The sequence below is a fragment of the Pelodiscus sinensis genome, chromosome 9 (genome assembly GCF_049634645.1).
Source record: "Pelodiscus sinensis isolate JC-2024 chromosome 9, ASM4963464v1, whole genome shotgun sequence".
Classification (NCBI taxonomy): domain Eukaryota; kingdom Metazoa; phylum Chordata; order Testudines; family Trionychidae; genus Pelodiscus; species Pelodiscus sinensis.
The window spans coordinates 38,304,148-38,324,082 of NC_134719.1; the positions used below are offsets into that span (position 1 = coordinate 38,304,148).

Genomic DNA, 19,935 nt, shown 5'->3' on the forward strand with positions numbered 1-19,935 from the left:
TAATCAGTTTTCCTTCACAACCACCAGTTTTTCTTCTTAATAAACCCTACAACAACAAATGTTTTCTTCTTTCTCCAATCAAAAGCATAGGAATTGAAAATGACATAGGTCTAAGGACCAAGACTTGAATTATTCATGTCATGGCCACTGAGGGTTTGCAAACTCTCAGAGCAACAACAAAATGATCTATACACTTAGAAATCTGAAAGCATTATAATAAATGGAATAAGGTATTTGTACTTTCTTCTGATGACTCACTAGATATTGGACCTTGAAATCTTGACTTTTAAGAAAACGGTTTAGAATTGTTTGGCTTTTAAATACATTAGTGTTATTTTTTCCTTTTGCTCTGCAGTGGCTGTAGCAGCTAGTTTTCTTTAGTTGCCATGACTCATGGTTAAAGTGGAAATCCAGTTTTACAGATGGCTAAGACATATCAGAGCAATTAAAATGAAAAAGTCCAATTATTTTATAAAATATCTTGAAGCAAATACAGAAATAAGTTTCAAAGAATGAAAAGATGCTTCAAGTACATCCCCAAAACAGGAGAGAGAGCTGAAGAGGAGTGTTGCTCTTACCCACAGGCATGATGGAGGCTGTTTTATTATTTGCCTCCCTACTTATTTGCAGATAGCACTCTCTTTGTGGGGATGCTGATCAATGCTCCTAGAATACTCAAGGAAGGAACTTTCTGTAAATGCTCATTTAGTGCCAGAAACACAAATGTGTTGTCTGTAGGCCCCTAACAGTTTCTAGGAATACAAGAAGGTACTCTAGGAACAATGTTTTCAGTGTTCTGGGATCAGTGGACATAAAGGACTGCCAGCCAGTAGGAATTTAGTTGATAAATATCAATTGTCAACTCACTCAAGGTTTTCTAAATATAAATAAGCTTGAAAAACAAACATCTCTGAAGCAAAAATTGCTTCATTTGAAGGTAATAGTTTATCAAATGATGAGGACCACAGAGCTATCTATACATTTGCCTTGGTTCTCAACTTAGATGAGACCAGGAGGTTGTAAATTAAGGCCCTGAGGGTGACTATATTAAGAAGAAAACTGTGGATTTGGCTCTGAATGGGAAGTGTGCTCTGTACGCTGCTCCCTATAATTTTAAACTGCAATGTTGGAATCAGCCCCATTGCTACTTCCTCCTCCACTCCCCTTCTGCCACCACTTCTACAGCCCCTGGAGCAGCTCTGGTGTGATCCAGATTGACTGGGAGCAGCTCCTGTCCCAGTTCCCCTGCTGTCACAGGAAAGGGAGGAAAGAATAGTTCTGGCTCTTTCATTCCCTGCTTCCCTGGCCAAGAGAGGAAGAGAAGGACTCATCTGGCTTCTCCTGAAGCTAGTGGAACTCCTGGCAAAGGATGTCTCCTCACCCTCAGTCAGCCACCCAGGGAGGCTCAGGAGAGGTGTAAAGAGGAAAAGATGAGATGAGAAAGCAGCATTTGCAAATACCTGACATGCTACGCCATCCCCTGGACAGGTGAGAAGAGCCATTGGCTGCTCTAATTTCCACTAGCTGACATGTGTCTCCAATAGGCTGCTAACCAGAGAGGGACAGCCAGAGCACAATGAGCTGCCATCCCACTCTCACCCTCCCAATGCACCCCTGCAGCCAGGGGGGTGTCGGGAGGAGGCACAGGAGATGGCTATGGTGATTCCATGGGAATCCCCAGCAAGGAATTTACAGATGCCTTCCCTTTGCATTACCACCTGTGTGGCATAAAAGGAGCAGGACAGGAGATTAAATATACTCCAAAGTGATGACTATGGCTGCTTTGTCTTTCTGAAAGATATCTGGCCTTCAGGCTGGCCATCACTAGATTAGATGTGCACACACAAATCCATAGTGTGTCCACTGAATTCAAAGGAGTTAGTCATGATTTACATCAATACGAATGCAAATTTTGGGCCAATGAGGTTCTCTTTGATGACTTTTGTTCTAATCCATTACTTAAGGGTGAACAGAAATGCCTTTTTAAAACAAACACACTCATAAACCTGATCTCTCCTCAATTTTCCCTCATATTATCCCTACATCTAGAGCCCACAAAAGTAGTATTCATGTAACTGACAGCAGAATTTGGCCTCATGTAATTATTCAAGTTCTCAAAGGAATCTCAATACTTTACAAAATATTTCAAGTCTAAATTTTAATGGATGAAAAGTCTCAGATATATTACTTGTTATTATTTATTTTACATTCAAAAAAGTAATAAAATATCTCAGACTGCTTATATACAGACTGTATTCAAGATACAATGAAATTAAATGGCACAATGTACTTACGGCGAGATATGTAGCTGCATATACACTTAGAGCTGCTTCTTTGGATGGAAACGTTTTTCTGGCTTTCATAATAAGATCTGGATTTCCAGTACAGGCATGTGCACCACTGACGAACTGTGTGAACTGCTGACATCCAAGTGCTGTATAATTGGGTTTACAAAGTGCAAGAAAATGTGGTGCAAGATTCCCCGTTACTACTTGTCCAGCATTTACAAAGATATCTGTAGCAAACAGTCCAAATGCATAGATTCCTAAACAGGAAAACAAAGTTAATTTCCTGCTCCAGTACAATATATTGTAGCTCTATTATTTATTATTATATTTAACATAAGAATGGCCATACAGGATCAGACCAGTGGTCCATCTGGAGTAATATTTCATCAGATGTTTCTGAGGGTATGTCTACACTACCCCCCTAGTTTGAACTGGGGGGGGGGGGGTAATGTAGTCATACGGAGTTGCAAATGAAGCCCGGGATTTGAATTTCCCGGGCTTCATTTGCATAAAGCCAGCCGGCGCCATTTTTAAATGCCGGCTAGGTCGGACCCCGTGCTGCGCGGCTACACGCAGCACGGACTAGCTAGTTCGGATTAGGCTTCCTATCCGAACTAGCTGTACGCCTCGTGGAACGTACATGGGGAACGAGGTGTACAGCTAGTTCGGATTAGCACAGGGTCCGACCTAGCCGGCATTTAAAAATGGCGCCGGCCGGCTTTATGCAAATGAAGCCCGGGAAATTCAAATCCTGGGCTTCATTTGCAACTCCGTATGACTACATTACCCCCCCTAGTTCGAACTAGGGGGGTAGTGTAGACATACCCTGAGGGAGTGAACAAAACAGGGCAATTATCAAGTGATCCATCCTATCAGGCAGTCCCAGAATTAGGAAGCCATGAGCTTATGGACACCCAAAGCATGAAGTTCCATCTGGACCATTTTAGCTAATAGCCATGGCTGGGCCTATCGTTCATGAACTTATCTAATTCTTTTTCAGATCCACTCAGATTTTTGGCCTTTACCACATCCCCTAGAAATTAATTCCATGGGACAGTTTTGTGCAGTGTGAAGAAGTACTTCTGTTTGTTTTAAACTTCCTGCCTATTAATTTCATTAGATTCTGATGTCACGTGAAGGGTAAAATAACATTTTCTTAATCACTTTTTCCATATTCTTCATGATTTTATAGAGCTCTATCAACCCCCTCCCCCATCCCCCACCATTAGCTCGTTTCTGAGCTTAACAATTCCACAGTCTTTTGAATCTCTGCTCACATGGTAGCTGTTGCATATCCTTAATAGCTCCTGCCATTCAATACACCTCAAAGCACCTCACCCCTATTAAGTGTCAAATGGTGGCATAAAGCATGTAGTGGGGTAACTAGCAGGACTTGCGCCTCAAGCACAAGGTCTGTAATTTGTCTGGTCCATAAGCAGCAGTGCAAGGGACTGTGGACAGGTGCTTTCAGCTTTCTAGCCACACATATTTTGAACAAGCTTTTCCTTTCCCCCCTCAACTGCTTAAACTAGCTGAAATGGTGAATTATTTGATATAACTGTGCACAAGCCAGCTTTGCTATCTATCATTTCTGTGTGTGGCATGTTTACCAGAACATCAGCTTAGTATGGTAAAGATCTATATTTAAGAAATTATTTATGCTGAAGGATTTAACATGAAACAGACATCAGGAAAGTATCAGCCTTGTTTTATTAGTGTGGAAATACATGTATCTGATTATTCAAAGGAAAAGCAGATTTGCTACTATTTAACATACATGTTACATTTCTTACCATTCCTGCTGGGAACAGTAGCTAGCACTAGCAAGGACAGTCTAGAAACTAGAACACCAGCCAAAGACGTAGCATATGTAGGTTCCATTTCTAGCCCAGCCACAGATTTCCTAAGCAAGTCTAAACCACTCTATGCCCCATTTGTTCCCCATGTACAGATGGGGACAATATTACCTCTTAATCTGTCAGAGTGTTTTGACAATAAATGTGTTAATGACGGTGAGCACCTGGATGGAGGGAGCTGCAGAAGTACCTACACTACTAACAGTTGCTCTTCTTTTAGACATTGCAGCAAAGCTTAGAACCAAAATGATTTATGAGGTGGCTGTTACTGAACACATATAACATTCATTTGGATTTCTAGAAATCACTGAAATGTAGATTATTCCTGGGTCTGCATGGGAAGACTCCCTCAGGCCCCAGAAGCACACAGCTCCCAAATGGGCAGAAAGGACACATGGCTTTAGGGCCAGTGAGAGGGTGGGACCAAAGAACAGTTTTCTCCTTCCTTCTCTGTCTTATTGCTCCTTGCTTCTGCACACTTGAGGGTTCATTGAATGAGCAGGAGTGCACTCACAGGCTACACACATCCCTACACAAAGTAACCAAGTGGTGGTAGCTCCTTGCCCTATCTCTTCTCATCCTCCTAGATCCACACAAAGCCCCAGCATAGTTTTGTCCTTAATGATTTCCACAAGCCCAATAGTATTGCTGCAGGTTGCACCTGCATAAACTAGGACCAGACAGCTCCCGGGTCAGGAGCTCAATGACAGGGGGGAGCCCTGCAGGGCTGATGGCAGTGGGGCTGGAGCCAGCAGCAGCCCCAAGGCAGGGAGGTGCGATGGCAGAGGCCAGTCAGGGGCCAAGGGTGCCGGACTAGGGAGGTCCAACCTACAGTCCAAACCTGTGAACTGGCTGGAATGAGTCTCTAATGAAAGATAGCAATGCCACAGAAATGTTCAGGCTGTAAAGTATGGCACAGCTATGTGCTCCTCTTACACAATAGAGCCATAAGGGAGGGCTTGAGCATCCCTAAGGCTTCACCTCCTGCTCTGGACTGCGTCTGAGAGTCTCCACTGAGCCTTGCTATGGCATCGCCGCATTTATCCAAAGGTTACAAGAAGTGACGTTTGGAAACGATTTTATGGATGTTGTAAGTGGTATTTTCCCCAGTGAAAGTTTATGCTGCACAGAGTGGTAACAGTGAGACCTGGCCCTACTGAAGTCTGTGGGAGAGCTGGCATTGACATCAGTGAAGCCAGAGCTCCAGCGTACATGTGTACAATGGCAATACAGGCTTTGACTCAGCAAAGCTCCTAAGCACGTGCTTCGCTTTAAACAATATAATTAAGTCTCAGTGATGTCAAGTTGGACACATGTACATGATGTGCTGGTAGCCAAGCCAAAGACCCTAAGAGCCAAGCTACCTCTGTATTCCCTGTTGGTAGTGGGCCTGGTCAGCCAATCTACCCTGCTGCAGGTCTGCTGACCATGTCTCTACTTTCACTAGGCCAGAGTGTAATTTTTAATTAAGGAGGTGCCAGGGCTCAAGCAATTTTTTTTATATTCATAACTGATGCAGCAAGCCCAGAGGTGCTGGCGCTATGAACTGCCAACCCTCGAAGTGACAGAGCTCAGCATAAATCAAGGACAGCCTGCACCCAATTCTTGCTATCTGTGCTGCTGCTAATAATGGCTAATCACCCAACACTCCCACTTACTGCACAAAAGAGCAGTGCTAAGCCTACAGAGGAGTCCATACACAGGGAAGAAACCCAAGATATATGTAAGTGCTATATGTGAAACATTTGATGTTACATAAAGTTTTTCCTCCTTTGAAAACTTATGATACTATTTGCATTCATTAAACCATGAAAGCATTAACTTTGCTCATACCAAGGAATCGGATGGTTCTGCGCACCAGCGGATTTATATAACAACAGTCTCCAGTTAATATGGTTTTTTCCTGGTTTTCAAAATCCCTTGTTGCTAACTGTAGGCAAAACACTGCAGTTTCTCCAACGATTATCTAAGGAGGGAAACAAAAGGGAAAGGCATGGCACATCAGAGTTCAGCAAATATAAATACTAATGATGTGGAGATGATTGTTTGTTTGGAGGGAGAGTTCAGACAGGTCAAGACAAACAACAGAAACCCACATAAGTGAGTCAAGTCCTGCACAGTTCATCGCTTGTGAAGGAAATAGATTGTATAGCTCGCTTAAGTTTATTTGCATAAAAAGAGGATAACTTTTTATAAGACTTGGAACTTATACCCACAACCCACTTTGCAGGGGAAAAATATGTTTAGTCAAAAGTCATTGACTACATAATACCTGAAAGGTGCATAAAAGCATCAGGGGTGAAGGGCTGATGCTGTGAGGTGCAGAATGCTCAAATCCTATTGATTGCAAAGGGCACTCAGCACCTTACAGCAGTGGGCCCTAAACCATTTGATCACAGAGGAGATACTCACTCTAAAACTTCTGTCCACATCAGGGACTGTTTGGCCACCATAGGTACTTCTGGGACTACGCTAGCATATATTGCTAAGTGAGATTGTCAAGTTCAATATTAGCTTTGTTCATCACACTTCAACAAAATGCCCTTGCTGAGATCTGAACACTCGCTGGATTCTGTTTCACACTGTACATTCTTTACATCAAAGTGGATTCATATTTGAAATGCTTTTAGACCTCGCGCTTTTCAGCTCTGTAAGAATGGAATCATTTGGAAACACTAAGCAAATGCCAATCTGAAATTTCAAGTAACCGTTAGAGTGTACATCATTTTAACATATGGTTACACACTGCCCTTGAATTGCATGTGCCAATGCATGATAGTTGTGACAGGGTCAGGCCAGAGGGCTACCAGAGAATGATAGAAGGGAAATATATTAGCCCTAGATTAAATAGGTCCTTGTTCCCAGGGTAAACTAACAAGGGCTGATCCAGAACCTGAAGTAACCTGTCTTGGGGAATCGTATCTGCAGTTTCTTAGTAAGTGGGGGAAGCAGACTTGAAGTGGTTGCCTGAACTGAACCCTCATGGGAATGTGGGATTCCCTGTGAGAGTCTTCCTGGAACTGATCAAGGCCTGCAAGCTGCCTCCCCCACTTATTAAGAAATGGATCTACTATTCCCCAAGACAGCTTCCTGCTGGTTCTGGATCAGCCCCTGTTAGTTTACCCTGGGAGCAGGAAGCTATTTAATTTAAGGCTGATATAGTTCCCTTATATTGCTCTCCTGTAGCCCTCCGGCCTGACCCTGTCACATAGTATAAAGCTCAGCTAAAACAAATGTGTATACAGAACTGAATTTTTGTATACAGAGTACTGAAGTTTAACAGCATGTACAGTGTTGTGTGGTAAAGGTGATCTAGTGAATGAAGTATAGGGTTAAGGCACTGTATATTAACTTGCCAGGGTTCAGTTCACTATGTGATCTTAGACAAACCATTTTGCCTGTTTGCCCTCAGTTAACCCATCTACATGAAGAGACTATCATGCCCATTTACACAGCACTTTGAGAACTCTAGATGTAAAGTGGTATACTGAGTACCTTGCTATTAAATTCTGGCCAGAGAGCAAATCTTATGCAAATAAACAATGCTGTATTGTGTCCCAAATGTTGTAAAATATTCACATAACAGGAAATAATTAACCTTTTTAAAACCACAAAGTGTGTGTGCTTTATGAGCTATAATTTTCACAACGGCATCATACCACGATACATAAGAAACGGCAGGTAAATGCAATGAGCAAGTTGCAGACATCAGACTAAAGGTCATGTTATCTGACTCAGTTATTATTTAGATTCCAGCAGAAAATGTTTTGCTACATTGGGAGATGGACTACTCACCCACACTGTGGAGAAAATGGCTTGTCAGTAATAGTGTAGTCCAAATAACAAACAACAAAAACTCAGGGAGGTTATCTGGTTGGAATGGAGGGCTCAGAGACACGGAACGTTGATTTCTCTGACTGTAGTCATAAGCCAGTCTAACTGCATACTTTTAAAATTAAACACAGCAAATCCAGTACACAAACTACCAAACTTCCTTCCTCTCCACTTTCTTTCCTCTTTCTATACTCCTTTTATCAAGTTATGATTCAGAAACAGTTAAGTACATGTGTGAAGTTTAACTCAACCTTGAATCTGAGTTCATCAAAACAATGGTAACGGTAACAAGAGCTCAGCTTAACAACTCCTACAGCTTTCATGATAAAAAGCTTTAAATATGTGATGCAACGGCTGAAACCTCTTAAGATTTGTTATATGCTTCACAGATTTCTCCCCACCCACATGGAGAATAAAAAAAATTAGGATTTAATATTAGACATTTTGGACCAGATTCTTCCCATTACACCTATACCACTCTAAAGTGTCTCAGTGGAATTTCTCAAAATATCCACATTGTAATTAAAAGAAGAATCTGGCCCCCTTAATATGAATTCCGTACATGTACATGCCATAATACAGAGCGCTGGTGCTTGCAAACTCAAAGCAGCTTAGCATCTCTGAATCTGCTGATCCATATTTCTCTCTCCTATGAGTTTCCCTTCTTGGTTTACAGAGAAGCTGGGGCTTTCAATGGGACAATCAGGCTTTCCAAGTAACTCCCATTTCCAGGTAGGAGAGGAGCCCTTGTCCATGACTTTTCAGCTCATCTGCAATGGTTGTATCAGAGTCCTGACAGGCAGCAGTGACAGGTCTTCTGCACCTCCTAGCTCTGTAGTAGGCCAGGCAAACACAAGTGCCACTCACAGTATATTTATACAATAGTGTTCTGCCTCTGAGGTGAAATAAGTTATGCTGGTGTTGAATGGCCAGGATGTTTGGGAATGCTGCTGTAAGCAGAGCTGTTGATGTGCCTTAGCTATAATGAACAATGAGTGGAATAAGGCATTGTGCACAACATGCAATCATTAGTATTCCTGCAAGACTCGAGTGTTGATGCATTTCTCCCAGAGTTTGATGATTTAGCTCTTCAGTCAGCTCTGATAAATTGTTCTTCTCTCCCCACAGCCTTTTTCATGGGCACAACTCTGCTCAGAATTCAGCCTCCATTGTTGCTAGAAGGTGAATTACCCCTGAGTCTCACAGCAGATCCTGAGCCAGATTCTGTTTCCTATTCCAGCACATATCCCTCACCCCTACACCTCCATGGATAGTCATCTCTACAGGGCATAGGGCCCATCACCTCTCCTCTACCCTGCCCCTTTGCTATGGTTTGACCACCCAGTATGGACTAAGCAGGAGCAACCACTGCAATCTGTCCAGAACAGAGGCTGCTACAGTAACCAGGTTTGCATTTGGGAGATGTTGCAATGGGAGGGAAATTTTATTTCAAATTTATTGAATTAAATGTGATTTCCTCTGCACTTATTTCAATAAATCCCCAAACAATTATTTTCCTTAATATTATTCAAAGCCCAAAATGAAAAATTCCGTTAGATAAATTAGTAAACAATTAATCGGTTATCCATGGTAGCATTGATACACTTATAGGAATACAAACATACTGATAATCATGAAAAAATGACAGATAGGAGCAGTATTCATTAGTGTGCACTATGCTTGTTAGCTGGGACCACTAAAGTAAAGAGCACACACAAGAATTCAAAGGGCATGGATGGAGTCTGCAATTATTATAGTTTTGTTGAGAATGAATGCCAGATTTAAGAGACTGTTGAGATGGAATTACAATATATAAGGTCTCAGGAAAGCAAGATATGAATTTTCCAAACAGAAGTAATTTTACACTGTATGAGTTGCAGTAACTTTCTTATTTGAAGAAAATGAATTACTACCTTTCTAACATTCCTCACATTAAATAAAATACTGACTATATATAGGTCTTTAAAAATCTTTAAGTTGTAATTTACCATGTGATTTATAGTAAGGTTAGCAGGAGAAAGATGGTGTAAGTGGTTAGGGAACAAGTCTAGAACTTGTGGCACCCATGTGTCAGCCACTTCTCTATCACAGCCTCTCTCTATGATCTTGGGCAAGTCACCTGGACTCTGTGCCTTAGTTTCCTATTTGTAAAACTGGGATTGTGATCACTTCCTTCCTCACAGGAGTACTGTAATTAAAGGATTGTGACATGCTCAGATACTATCATGACAGTCATTAAGATAGAATGCAGAGGATATGCACATTACATTTTACGTTGCAAACTTCATTATGAGTACTAAAATCTCCACAGAGAAGCAGAGTCAGACATACAGAATCAGACACACACAAAATAGAGCACAAAATGCTAAACTATAGGCAAAGTTGTCTGCCCTACACTTAACCCTCTCCATGGCAAATATCTTTCCTATAGTTTGATCCATGCTACACCCAGTTCTTAAAATTGAGAGGAGGGAAGTCTAACAGTATTACTATTCTAAAAATATACCTTAATACCTTGTTTGTTTTCATGGCTATTATGCACTGGTTCCACAGATTCAACAGCATTTTACAATGTAAGCCCTTTTTCTGTTAATTTTTCAGGGTGACTGTAGCATTTAGCACATATTTCCTAGATTGGCTCTCATTGCCAAAATCATTTCAGTTTTTTCTGCATTAGTCATCGTATGATACTACCTCCTGAACAATCCAAATCTTCTCTAATAGGGTTGCACTAGTGCTTATCTTCTTTCAGTTTTAGCATCATGTATACATTTTGGTTATGTCTAGACTACATCCCTCTGTCGGCAGAGGGATATAAATGAAGCACTTTGAAATATCCCGTGCTTCATTTGCATAATCACGTAATGGCACTCTTTCAAAAAAAACACGATTTCAAAATTGAAACCGTAGTCTAGACGTGGGTCTTTCAAAAATGGGGCACTTTTTTAAAAGATCCTCTAAACCTCAGGATCATTCAAAAAAGAACCCTGTTTTCGAAAGAACCGCATCTAGACTGCGGTTTCCATTTTGAATTCACATTTTTTCGAAAAAGCACCATTACGTGATTATGCAAATGAAGCACAGGATATTTAAATCCCAGCTTCATTTGCACTTTCAAAGTGCTTATTTTACATCCCTCTGCCGACAGCGGGATGTAGTCTAGATGTAACCTTAGAGATCTATTTTGTATATCACCTAACCATTTATATGGTATATTCCAAACAACAGACACCCTAAAGTCTGAACCCTTTTCCAATTTGAAATATCACTATACACCTTTGATCTAGAATAGCTGTGACCTCAGTAGTTTGTCAAAGTACAGGATAAAGAAGTACCCTTCTTCTAATTACATAAACATGCACCCTTTGTCTGCTGTGAACAGTTGGAAGCTGAAAATATCCATATAGGTTAGATCCATGTATTCTAGAAAAGATTTTTCATGGACCTCACCTCTTATTCACAGTTGGTTCTTTCATTCACGATTTAATAGTATTTCAGGGTAAGTCTAGACTACAAGCCTCTTTCGAAAGAGGATTTTTGAAAGATTCTTTCAAAAGAGAGCGTCTAGATGCAATCACTTCTTTCGAAAAAGCAAGCCGCTTTTTTGAAAGAGAGCGCCCAGGCAGTCTGGATGCTCTTTCGAAAAAGCCCTGATTGCATCAAGAATGCTTTTTTTCAAAAAAGCACTTTCGAAAAAAGGCATTCTTCCTTGTAAAATGAGGTTTATCACTGTCAAAAAAAACGCCGAGTTCTTTCGATTTAATTTTGAAAGAACGCAGCGGCAGCTAGACGCAAGGGAATTTTTTTTTCAAAAAAGGCTGCTTTTTTCAAAAAAAAAAAACCTGTTGTCTAATCTTTTTTATCTGAGGGTGTGTCAAGACATTTATGCAGATAAGAATATCTAATTACAATACTAAGAGATCAGAAGGAAACCATTTTAAGAACAGATTCTCCTGTTACTGCCCACTTTAGAATTTACTGAACCTTTCGATAAAGTATCAGATAGTAGCCACTGTATGTGAGAGGATACTAGACTATACTGACCACTGTTTCAATTCACTATGTCATTTCTTATGTTTACTAGACAATTAGCCTGTCATAAGATGGGATTTTCAGGTCTCTCCTCCATGTCAGTCTTTTCTCCTGAGCCTCCAGTCTCTCGCTCCGTGTCTCTTTCTCTCTCTCTCCTCCTCCTGCCTCCCCCCTCTCTCTCAGCTCTTCTCCGCCTTCTGCCTATCTCTCCGTCTCTCTCTTTCTCTTCTCCCCCTTCTGCTCTCACTCTCTCTCCGCTCTCCTCTGTCTTCGTCGGGGATGCACACTCGTCCAGGCCCCGCCCCCTGGCCGTGTACGTCACCACCCCGTCCCCCTTCACCTCCCGCCTTAGCACTCGGCTGACTTTTACGCCGCTCAGCCAGGCTTTTGCAGGGGAGCAAGCAGAGCAAGCGACCGTTTGGGCTCCCCCACGGTGGCCCAGCTGGACGGCGCAGAAGTCAGCCGAGCGCCATGGCAGGAGGCGAAGGGGGATGTGAATGGGGGGGGGGCAGGGTGGTGACATAGACGCCCAGGCCCCGCCCCCTTCCCCTCCCGCCATGACTCCTGTGCCTCTCAGCCGGGCCGCCGCAGGGGAGCAAGCAGCGCAAGTGGCCATTTGGGCCCCACGCTCCCCACGAAGCATGGGGGTGCTGCATGGGGACCACAGCACCCAAACATCCACTTGCGCTGCTTGCTCCCCCGTGGCAGCCCTGCTGAGCAGCGCAGAAGTCAGCCAAGCACCAAGGTAGGAGGTGAAGAACGTGACTCAGGCAACAGCGCCGCCCAGAGGGAACAGCCAGCATTTCAGGCAACAGCACCGCCCAGAGGGAACAGCCAGCATTTCGGCGTTACAGACTCTCAGACACTGGTCTACTATATATATGATGTTTCAATTACAGCAATTGCTCATGTGAAAAAATAATTCTAGAAAAATATTTATATAAGTGACACATTCTTTAATTCGATAAATGTTTTGTCCGTCTTGAACATATCAATGATACGGTCTACTTTTGCTCCTCTTTTCATTCCTCTCTCCTACCAGTCCTGTTTGTGTCAGCTGGAAACAATGTGCCTGATTCAAAACATACTAAAGTTACTAGGAGCCTTTCCATTAACTTCAATAGGACCACACCTAATGACAGACAGCACCACACGGTCTGTGAAGAGCTAGCTGCCCAACAGAACGCGTTCCCCAAATTGGTATGGTCCGTAGGCCACTGCGGAAGAATCACAGCCCTGAGTCAACAAGTCCTGCTTTTCTTCCAGAAGAAATTAATTTGTGAGTTGAAAAAATCTTAGTGAAGATGGAGAGGAATGTTCACTATAGCAAGATTTTGTGGAAGAAACTTCTGTAAAATGTGGGTTTCATCCAGCAGGCTCTCCCTGTTGGTTTCAATAAGAGTTCTCTCTCAGAAAGGGCTGCAGGGTTGAGGGGTTTTGTCTTGCTGTTGCTTTTCTTTCTTTAGCTTAAAATAAAAACAAGATAGCACTGCATTTTTGGCCAGCATTCACCTTCCAGTGATATCGATATTCACCTTTAAGTGACAGCAGCATCCTAAAGATCATGCAAAATCTAGCAGCACAAACGGTGGTGCTGACTGATTTTGCAGACCAGCTCCACAATCTCCTTTAAAATAAAATTGGCTTATGAGGTGACAGCCCTGGCAGAAAAAGTGGCAATATTACCAACAGTAGCAATTTCAAGTTCATTATGCAGAGCTTTTCCTCTAGGCCATTTTCTTTGTGGTTTCCTCATTCTTATTGCTTGTTTAAACTGACTCAGAAAGCCATTGTTTGTTTCACCTAAGCACATTTCCTATTGTAAATATGACCAAAAGTTTTGAGGAAAACAACAACAAAAAATTCTTCTGAAGGAAACGTTATCTGTTGTCCATTACACAGAGAATAACCCTCCTGCCTTTCAGCATGTAGAAATGCTATCACGCCGAGTAACCACTCAGTTGTGAGAAGATGCAAAAAAAAAAAAAAAAAGACAACAATTTAACAGTAAGAGTGTGTCTGCACAGCACAGTTACGTTGAAATAAGCTATTTTGAATTGTTTAGAAATAGCTTAATTCAAAATAGCAAATGCACACTACAGGGAAGCCTCAAAATTAGTCTGAGGCAGGCTGCCCTAATGTGGATGCACTATCTTGATTACTCCCCAGGAAGCACTGGGGAGTATTACTTTCAATGGCCCCGGGAAGGAGCTATTTCAAAATAGCAGCAGTGGAGCGTCCACCTTACCACGATTTTGAAATAGCTATTTCAAAAGAGGTGTTATTCCTCATGCAGAGAGGTTTACTGATTTCAAAATAAGTCATCCATTATTTCAAATTCATTTCAAAATAATGGAATTGCTGTGTAGACACACCGTAAATGAGCAGCAAGAAAAACTCAGAAAATATCCTTAATTTTCAATGTGGTTCCTTATCCAGATTTAGGAAAGGGTGTGTGTGTGTGTGTCAGTTCAATGGACTTAAAGTTACCATGGGAAAAATATTAGTATATGCAATTCGATTTATAAATATTAGCAGCTTTAGCACAAGTTTTATAATGTAGAAAAATGTAGGTTGTATATCAGTCAGTAAATTAGCTATTTCTAATGGTTAGAAATGTTCTTTATTTCACTTTCTGATATATGGTATGGTTAATCATTATATAAAAACAGTAAAAGTTATTCACTCTCCATAAATGTTACTCTGGCTCATAGGTGAAAAGTGCATATTAATCAGACACTTTAGAAACAGAGGTCTTCAAGGGAATGCTATGAGAAAGCACTTTATAGAATACGAGTGACTAGCTTTGTCACTCATCCCTCAGCCTCTGAATTACAATAATTTGGTATACTGTTACATTTCAGTGGTACAAAACAGAATTTTTTGAGGTGCATTGTGGCTAAAAGCTTTCTTGTACTGAGCTTTTGTACTTATCTGTGAGAACCCTTCTACCCTCTCTTGAATGTTTACATGGCCCCAGAGGTGAGTTCTCCATATAACATACTATGTTGCGAACATAGGAAATGCATCATCTGCGACCAGCACTCAGACAAATAAAAGACTGGTTTTGGATATGATTATAGGAATTTAGATTTAGGCTATTTCTAAAGCAGTTACGAGAAACTCCTTTCATAAGGGTACCTCCAGTCTTGACCAGCTATGTACACAGATTTTGAGGTGATCATGCATAGGGGGAGGTGCACAATAATCTCTTAGCGCCACCTCCTCCAACTCTATAGTTTTGCACTATCCCCCCTACTCAAGGCTCTGAGTTAAAAGGCAAAGTCTAGTCCTCTGGATTGTTGTGTCACAGAAAGGCAGCATCCAACAGTCTGTTATACATGGAAACTCCTTGGATGAATAGGAAATGGATAAAACACTGGAATCACTATGGAGATGCTCTTAGCATTGCTATTTTGGGGACCCAACAGGCTGCTCCTTTAAAATTATGTCACTGGTACCATTGCATGTTGCTGGGACAAGGGGAACATTCTGGAATGTCACATTACAGACAGAAGAGGCAGTAGATTTCAAACACAATTCTCTCTATAAATAGCTGGTGAAGAAGGTGAACAGTGGCAATGATGGCCAGTGGTCATTACCACTTAGTGCAAGTGGGACTCAGAGAAAGGCATGAAATATATTGCTACACCAAGTTAACATGAGGACATTGGGAAACATGGTGATTGAAAGCAGAAGCAAACAGTTGTTTGTGCCTAATAAAGTGCATTGGTGACATTGTTCTAGACATGCTTAACTATGCAAACCGATCAGCCATGTAATATTAGCAAGCTGCAGGCTAAAACGCTGTTTAGCAATTGGCAACTGAAGGGCTAATTTCTCCTCCGGGCTCACAGATGTCTCAGAGTTGTCCACATTCAATCAAGTGTGAACACACCTCATCCTGGATGTAAAATATCAGTAAATACATTGGATTAGTAGCTTAGGCTTTTAAAAAGGTTCCTAATATTTGTAAAGCAAGGTCAGTTTGTGTAAGGTCCCACCATTATTTTTCTCAGGAGAAGGTAAATGCCATGCAGCATTGCTGGAGCACACTTTGGGTCTTATCCTCAGCCCACTGAAGTCAACGGCAAAGCATTCAGTAAAGTAACTGATGCAGGATCTTCCCCTTTACCTATTGGGCCAGATCTTGGCCCCTGATACACCCCCTTTATGCTGATTTGGCTGTGCAGAACAGCCATCAGCTTTTGTATCACATGACAATAGTTTGTCTCCTTATGTCTCTTGCACATGATGTATTAATCATAAAGCATATGATTTAGGTTATTTTCCCCCATAGCTATTTCTAATAGCTGTATTCCTTTGTATTTCCATAAGCCTCAGTTGAGCTACACATCTGTAACCCCATATTTATAATTAAACTGAAATGGTAACATTCAGTATACACTGTGCCTAAGCAATCTTATCATACAAAGACATAGAATAACTATGTCTCTGAAAGTCCTGATCATAAATTAACTAGGGAGTTTGTGGCTTGACTGCTGCACCCTGCTCTTTGTGTTTATGGTTTGGTGGAAGATAAAAGTCTGACTCTCCTACCTTTCAACCTGTCCTCATTCAAATTAGGTTCTCCGTAGTCCAACTGACACTGAACAGAAATTGTAGATTGACAACTTTCCCTCTCCCTAAATGTACCTCTCTGTGCAATCAATCTCTGTGCAATGTTTTGGATAATGGTACTTCCTGCTTCATAGTGCCTTGATTTGCAGCATGTCAGAAACTAATTTCAATAACTCTGCAGAAGTTTGGACTTAGGCTATCTTCCACTCTTTCTAATCCTCCAATTTTCTCAAGAACAGAGGAAAAACAAAAGCATTTCTGAGATTCCTGAAAACCCCTGACCTGCCATACTTTAAAATATATTGTAAAAAATAGAGATGATCCTCTCCCTCTACACCCATTCCCAAACATTTCCCTCATGTTTGGAGACGTTGCTCTTATTCTGAGTATCATTATAGTGTGCATGATTGTCAATCACTAGAGTGTTTAATAGAGCGGGTCTTGTGCCACTAGTGATTTACGTGGGAACTGGCAAGTCTCTGGTGTGATCATCTCTGGATGGAATTGCTGCCTGAACTTGTATACATTTCCCAGATTTTGGGCTAATCATATAGTTTTTATTCAAGCCATTGAGATTAAAGGATCACATCCTGTACCATGTATCATTATCAACACACGGTGGTCTAGTATTGGAATTAAATGCTACTGCTCAAGAAACTGATGTTTGTCACTAACGTTGCTTTGGCTTTTCATGCCAGACAAATGGATTTGAGAAGTCAATATTAGTACTTCCTCTTGGCTCCTATCGGTCACCATTAATCATTATTTGAGCCATGATTCCAAAGAAACTGAAATAAAACTAACAACAACAAATAGTCTCCATTTTGCAAAACTTTTTCTTTATCTTCTAAACAATGTAACTGCTTCCTTTGATGCCACACCTGTAGCACTAGACTAATTATTAGGGACCCTGTACAAAACTCTACCCCTTCACATGTATCTTTAGACTACTAACTACCAGCCCAATCGCTCTAACTTTTTCCTGTTTAAGTTAGTGATAAAGCTCCCAATGAGTTCAACTGGAGGAGGATTGGCACCTAAATCCTTTTGCAATTAGGAATGAGATCAAATAAATGTGGGGTTGAACCATGAACTCTAAAAGTGAATGCTGCCCTAGAACTACCTGAACTAACGCCAGTAAAGTTGATAAAGGGCTAAGTGTCAACTTACGGGGAAGGAGTACAATGTTCACATAAATCAAATAGAAGAGACCTGACAAAAATGAGAGATTTGCTCATTATCATTGTAATTATCTTACAGTATTTACTTATGGCCCTCAAAATTCTAAGTAATTACTGTATAAGGATGAAATATAGCTAGAGATGAATTAAAGACACACTAATTTCCCTAATGGAGAAATACCCGATGGCATGGAATTATTAAACTAAATTCAACTTAATTTTATCTTCTGTACTTTGAGCATACGTATAGCATGTCTTCTGGGCCTCCGATTTGGTTACTGATGATTTCAGAAGTAAAATCCTGACCCAATTTAAGATTATATCTCGAGCACAAAACCAACAGTAAAATTCTGAATAACCAAACACTGAAATACAGATTACTTTTATTATTTCTAATGTGTGCAAAAGACAGAAGAGTATCCTGATGAGGGAATGAGATATCAATCTTTATTGAATGTTTGACACATATAGAAGGAGCCGAGGTAAAAATCCTGGCCACACAGAAGTCAAGAGCAGATCTTTCATTGACTTAAATTAGGTTAAGATTTTACCTTAGAAATCATCAGTAACCAAATCTGAGGCCTAGAAGAGATGCTATAAGTATGTATTAATAAGCAGGGACAGAGCTAGAAAACAACAAACTACAGGTTGAACCTCTCTCATCCAGAATTCTCTGGTCTAGAAACATCCGTAATCTGTAATTGTTTTAGTTAGCCAGGTGTCCACTTTTCATGGATGTGGCCAAGTTTTCTGTGGTCCCATAAAGTTTGTTTACAACCACCATTCCTGGCTCTCAGTGTTCTATGCTGTTATTTAGCTCTAATTTATCTCTAAGCATATGTCTACATTACAAAGAAAAGTCAGAAAAAGATACGCAAATAGCTGCTTTTCTTCCGAAATAGGCTTTTCCGACATTTGGCCCATCTACTCAGGGCCAAAAGTCAGAAAAAAAAACTCCTCTCTTTCAGAACATCCCTTCTTCCTCATAGAATGAGGTTTATAGGGATGCCAATAAAACGCGTCTGCTTTTCCAAAATTGTTTGGAATTATGAAGTGCAGAGATAGCCTAATGTACACTAACAACCCAGCAAATAGTGGAAGTGTTGGTAATGCTGCTATACAATATTGACTTCCTGTGATCCAGAAAATTCTTTGGTTCAGGAGGGTTCCCCTTATTTAGGCAGCCCAAAAATAACAGATTAAGTAGTAGTGGTAGCTATTGATAAGCACAGAGACAACAGTGTAAGACTATGTCCTGAAGTCCTTTACTCCCCTCCACACTTGAAGGGCTCTAATTTCACTGTGTCCAATTACTTCTCACTGAGAATGTTGCTACAATAAATGAGTTTACTGAAGTGATGTTTATTAGAGATAAAATTTTAATGAAGGTTTAGAAATGGGAGCAAATAGTTATTTATATAACTTAATCATTAGAGGTTTTAATGGCTACTATGTAGTTAACTAATCCATACAAGTCTTTTCATAGTATAGTACATGCCAGCAGCATAAATTCCTTTGGTATTTAGGAGTACATGAAAACAGCATGGCTCAACATAGGATTTTTTGTTCATAGAACCAAGAAACCAAAATGGTGTATCTACACTAGGCTTTTTTTAGCCAACCCTTCCCCCCTCCCACCCCCAAAATTATAGTGTTGTTAGCTGTACTGGATGGTAGGAATGGCAAGAAAGGTAGATTAGACTGGGCTCCAGATGAACGTGGCATTTCTTTTACAAGGAACATACCATTATTTTATAACTAAATGCCTAATGTAACTAGACATAATTGGATGTGTCACATGTCTTGGGAAAAACAAGAGTTGAACTGAGGCACATATTTTAATGAAGACCGGACTATATCTGTATTAAAATATTAGGGATTGAAAAATTGTGAAACTGATAGGCTTCAATGCCGACTTTACTGTGGCTTTTTGTTATTCCTCTCTGTGAAGATAATAAACAGTATGTAGTTAAAATATGTAATTGCTATGTGAGTTTACACTCATTAAATTTAAAATCAGTATTTGGGCCAATATCTCATACTTTAGTCAGCCAGAGCTCTCTTTGGAAACAGGAGTTCCAGGTGTGGTGGGAATGCAGAGTTGTGGTGCTGGGTATTTATACAAGTTTAGCAATGCTGTTTGAACTTCTCTAGTCCAGGACT

General features: G+C 40.8%; 1 protein-coding gene across 1 annotated transcript in view; it reads right to left on the bottom strand.

Moving 5' to 3' along the window:
• Positions 1-19,935, bottom strand: part of PLPPR5 (phospholipid phosphatase related 5) — a 73,031-nt gene that overhangs the window by 36,149 nt on the left and 16,947 nt on the right. Inside the window, exons 2-3 of the mRNA XM_075936596.1 lie at positions 5,978-6,110; positions 2,295-2,545 (exon numbers count right to left, since the gene is read on the bottom strand). Of these exons, the coding sequence (XP_075792711.1) occupies positions 2,295-2,545; positions 5,978-6,110 (384 nt within the window). The remainder of the gene's footprint in view (positions 1-2,294; positions 2,546-5,977; positions 6,111-19,935) is intronic.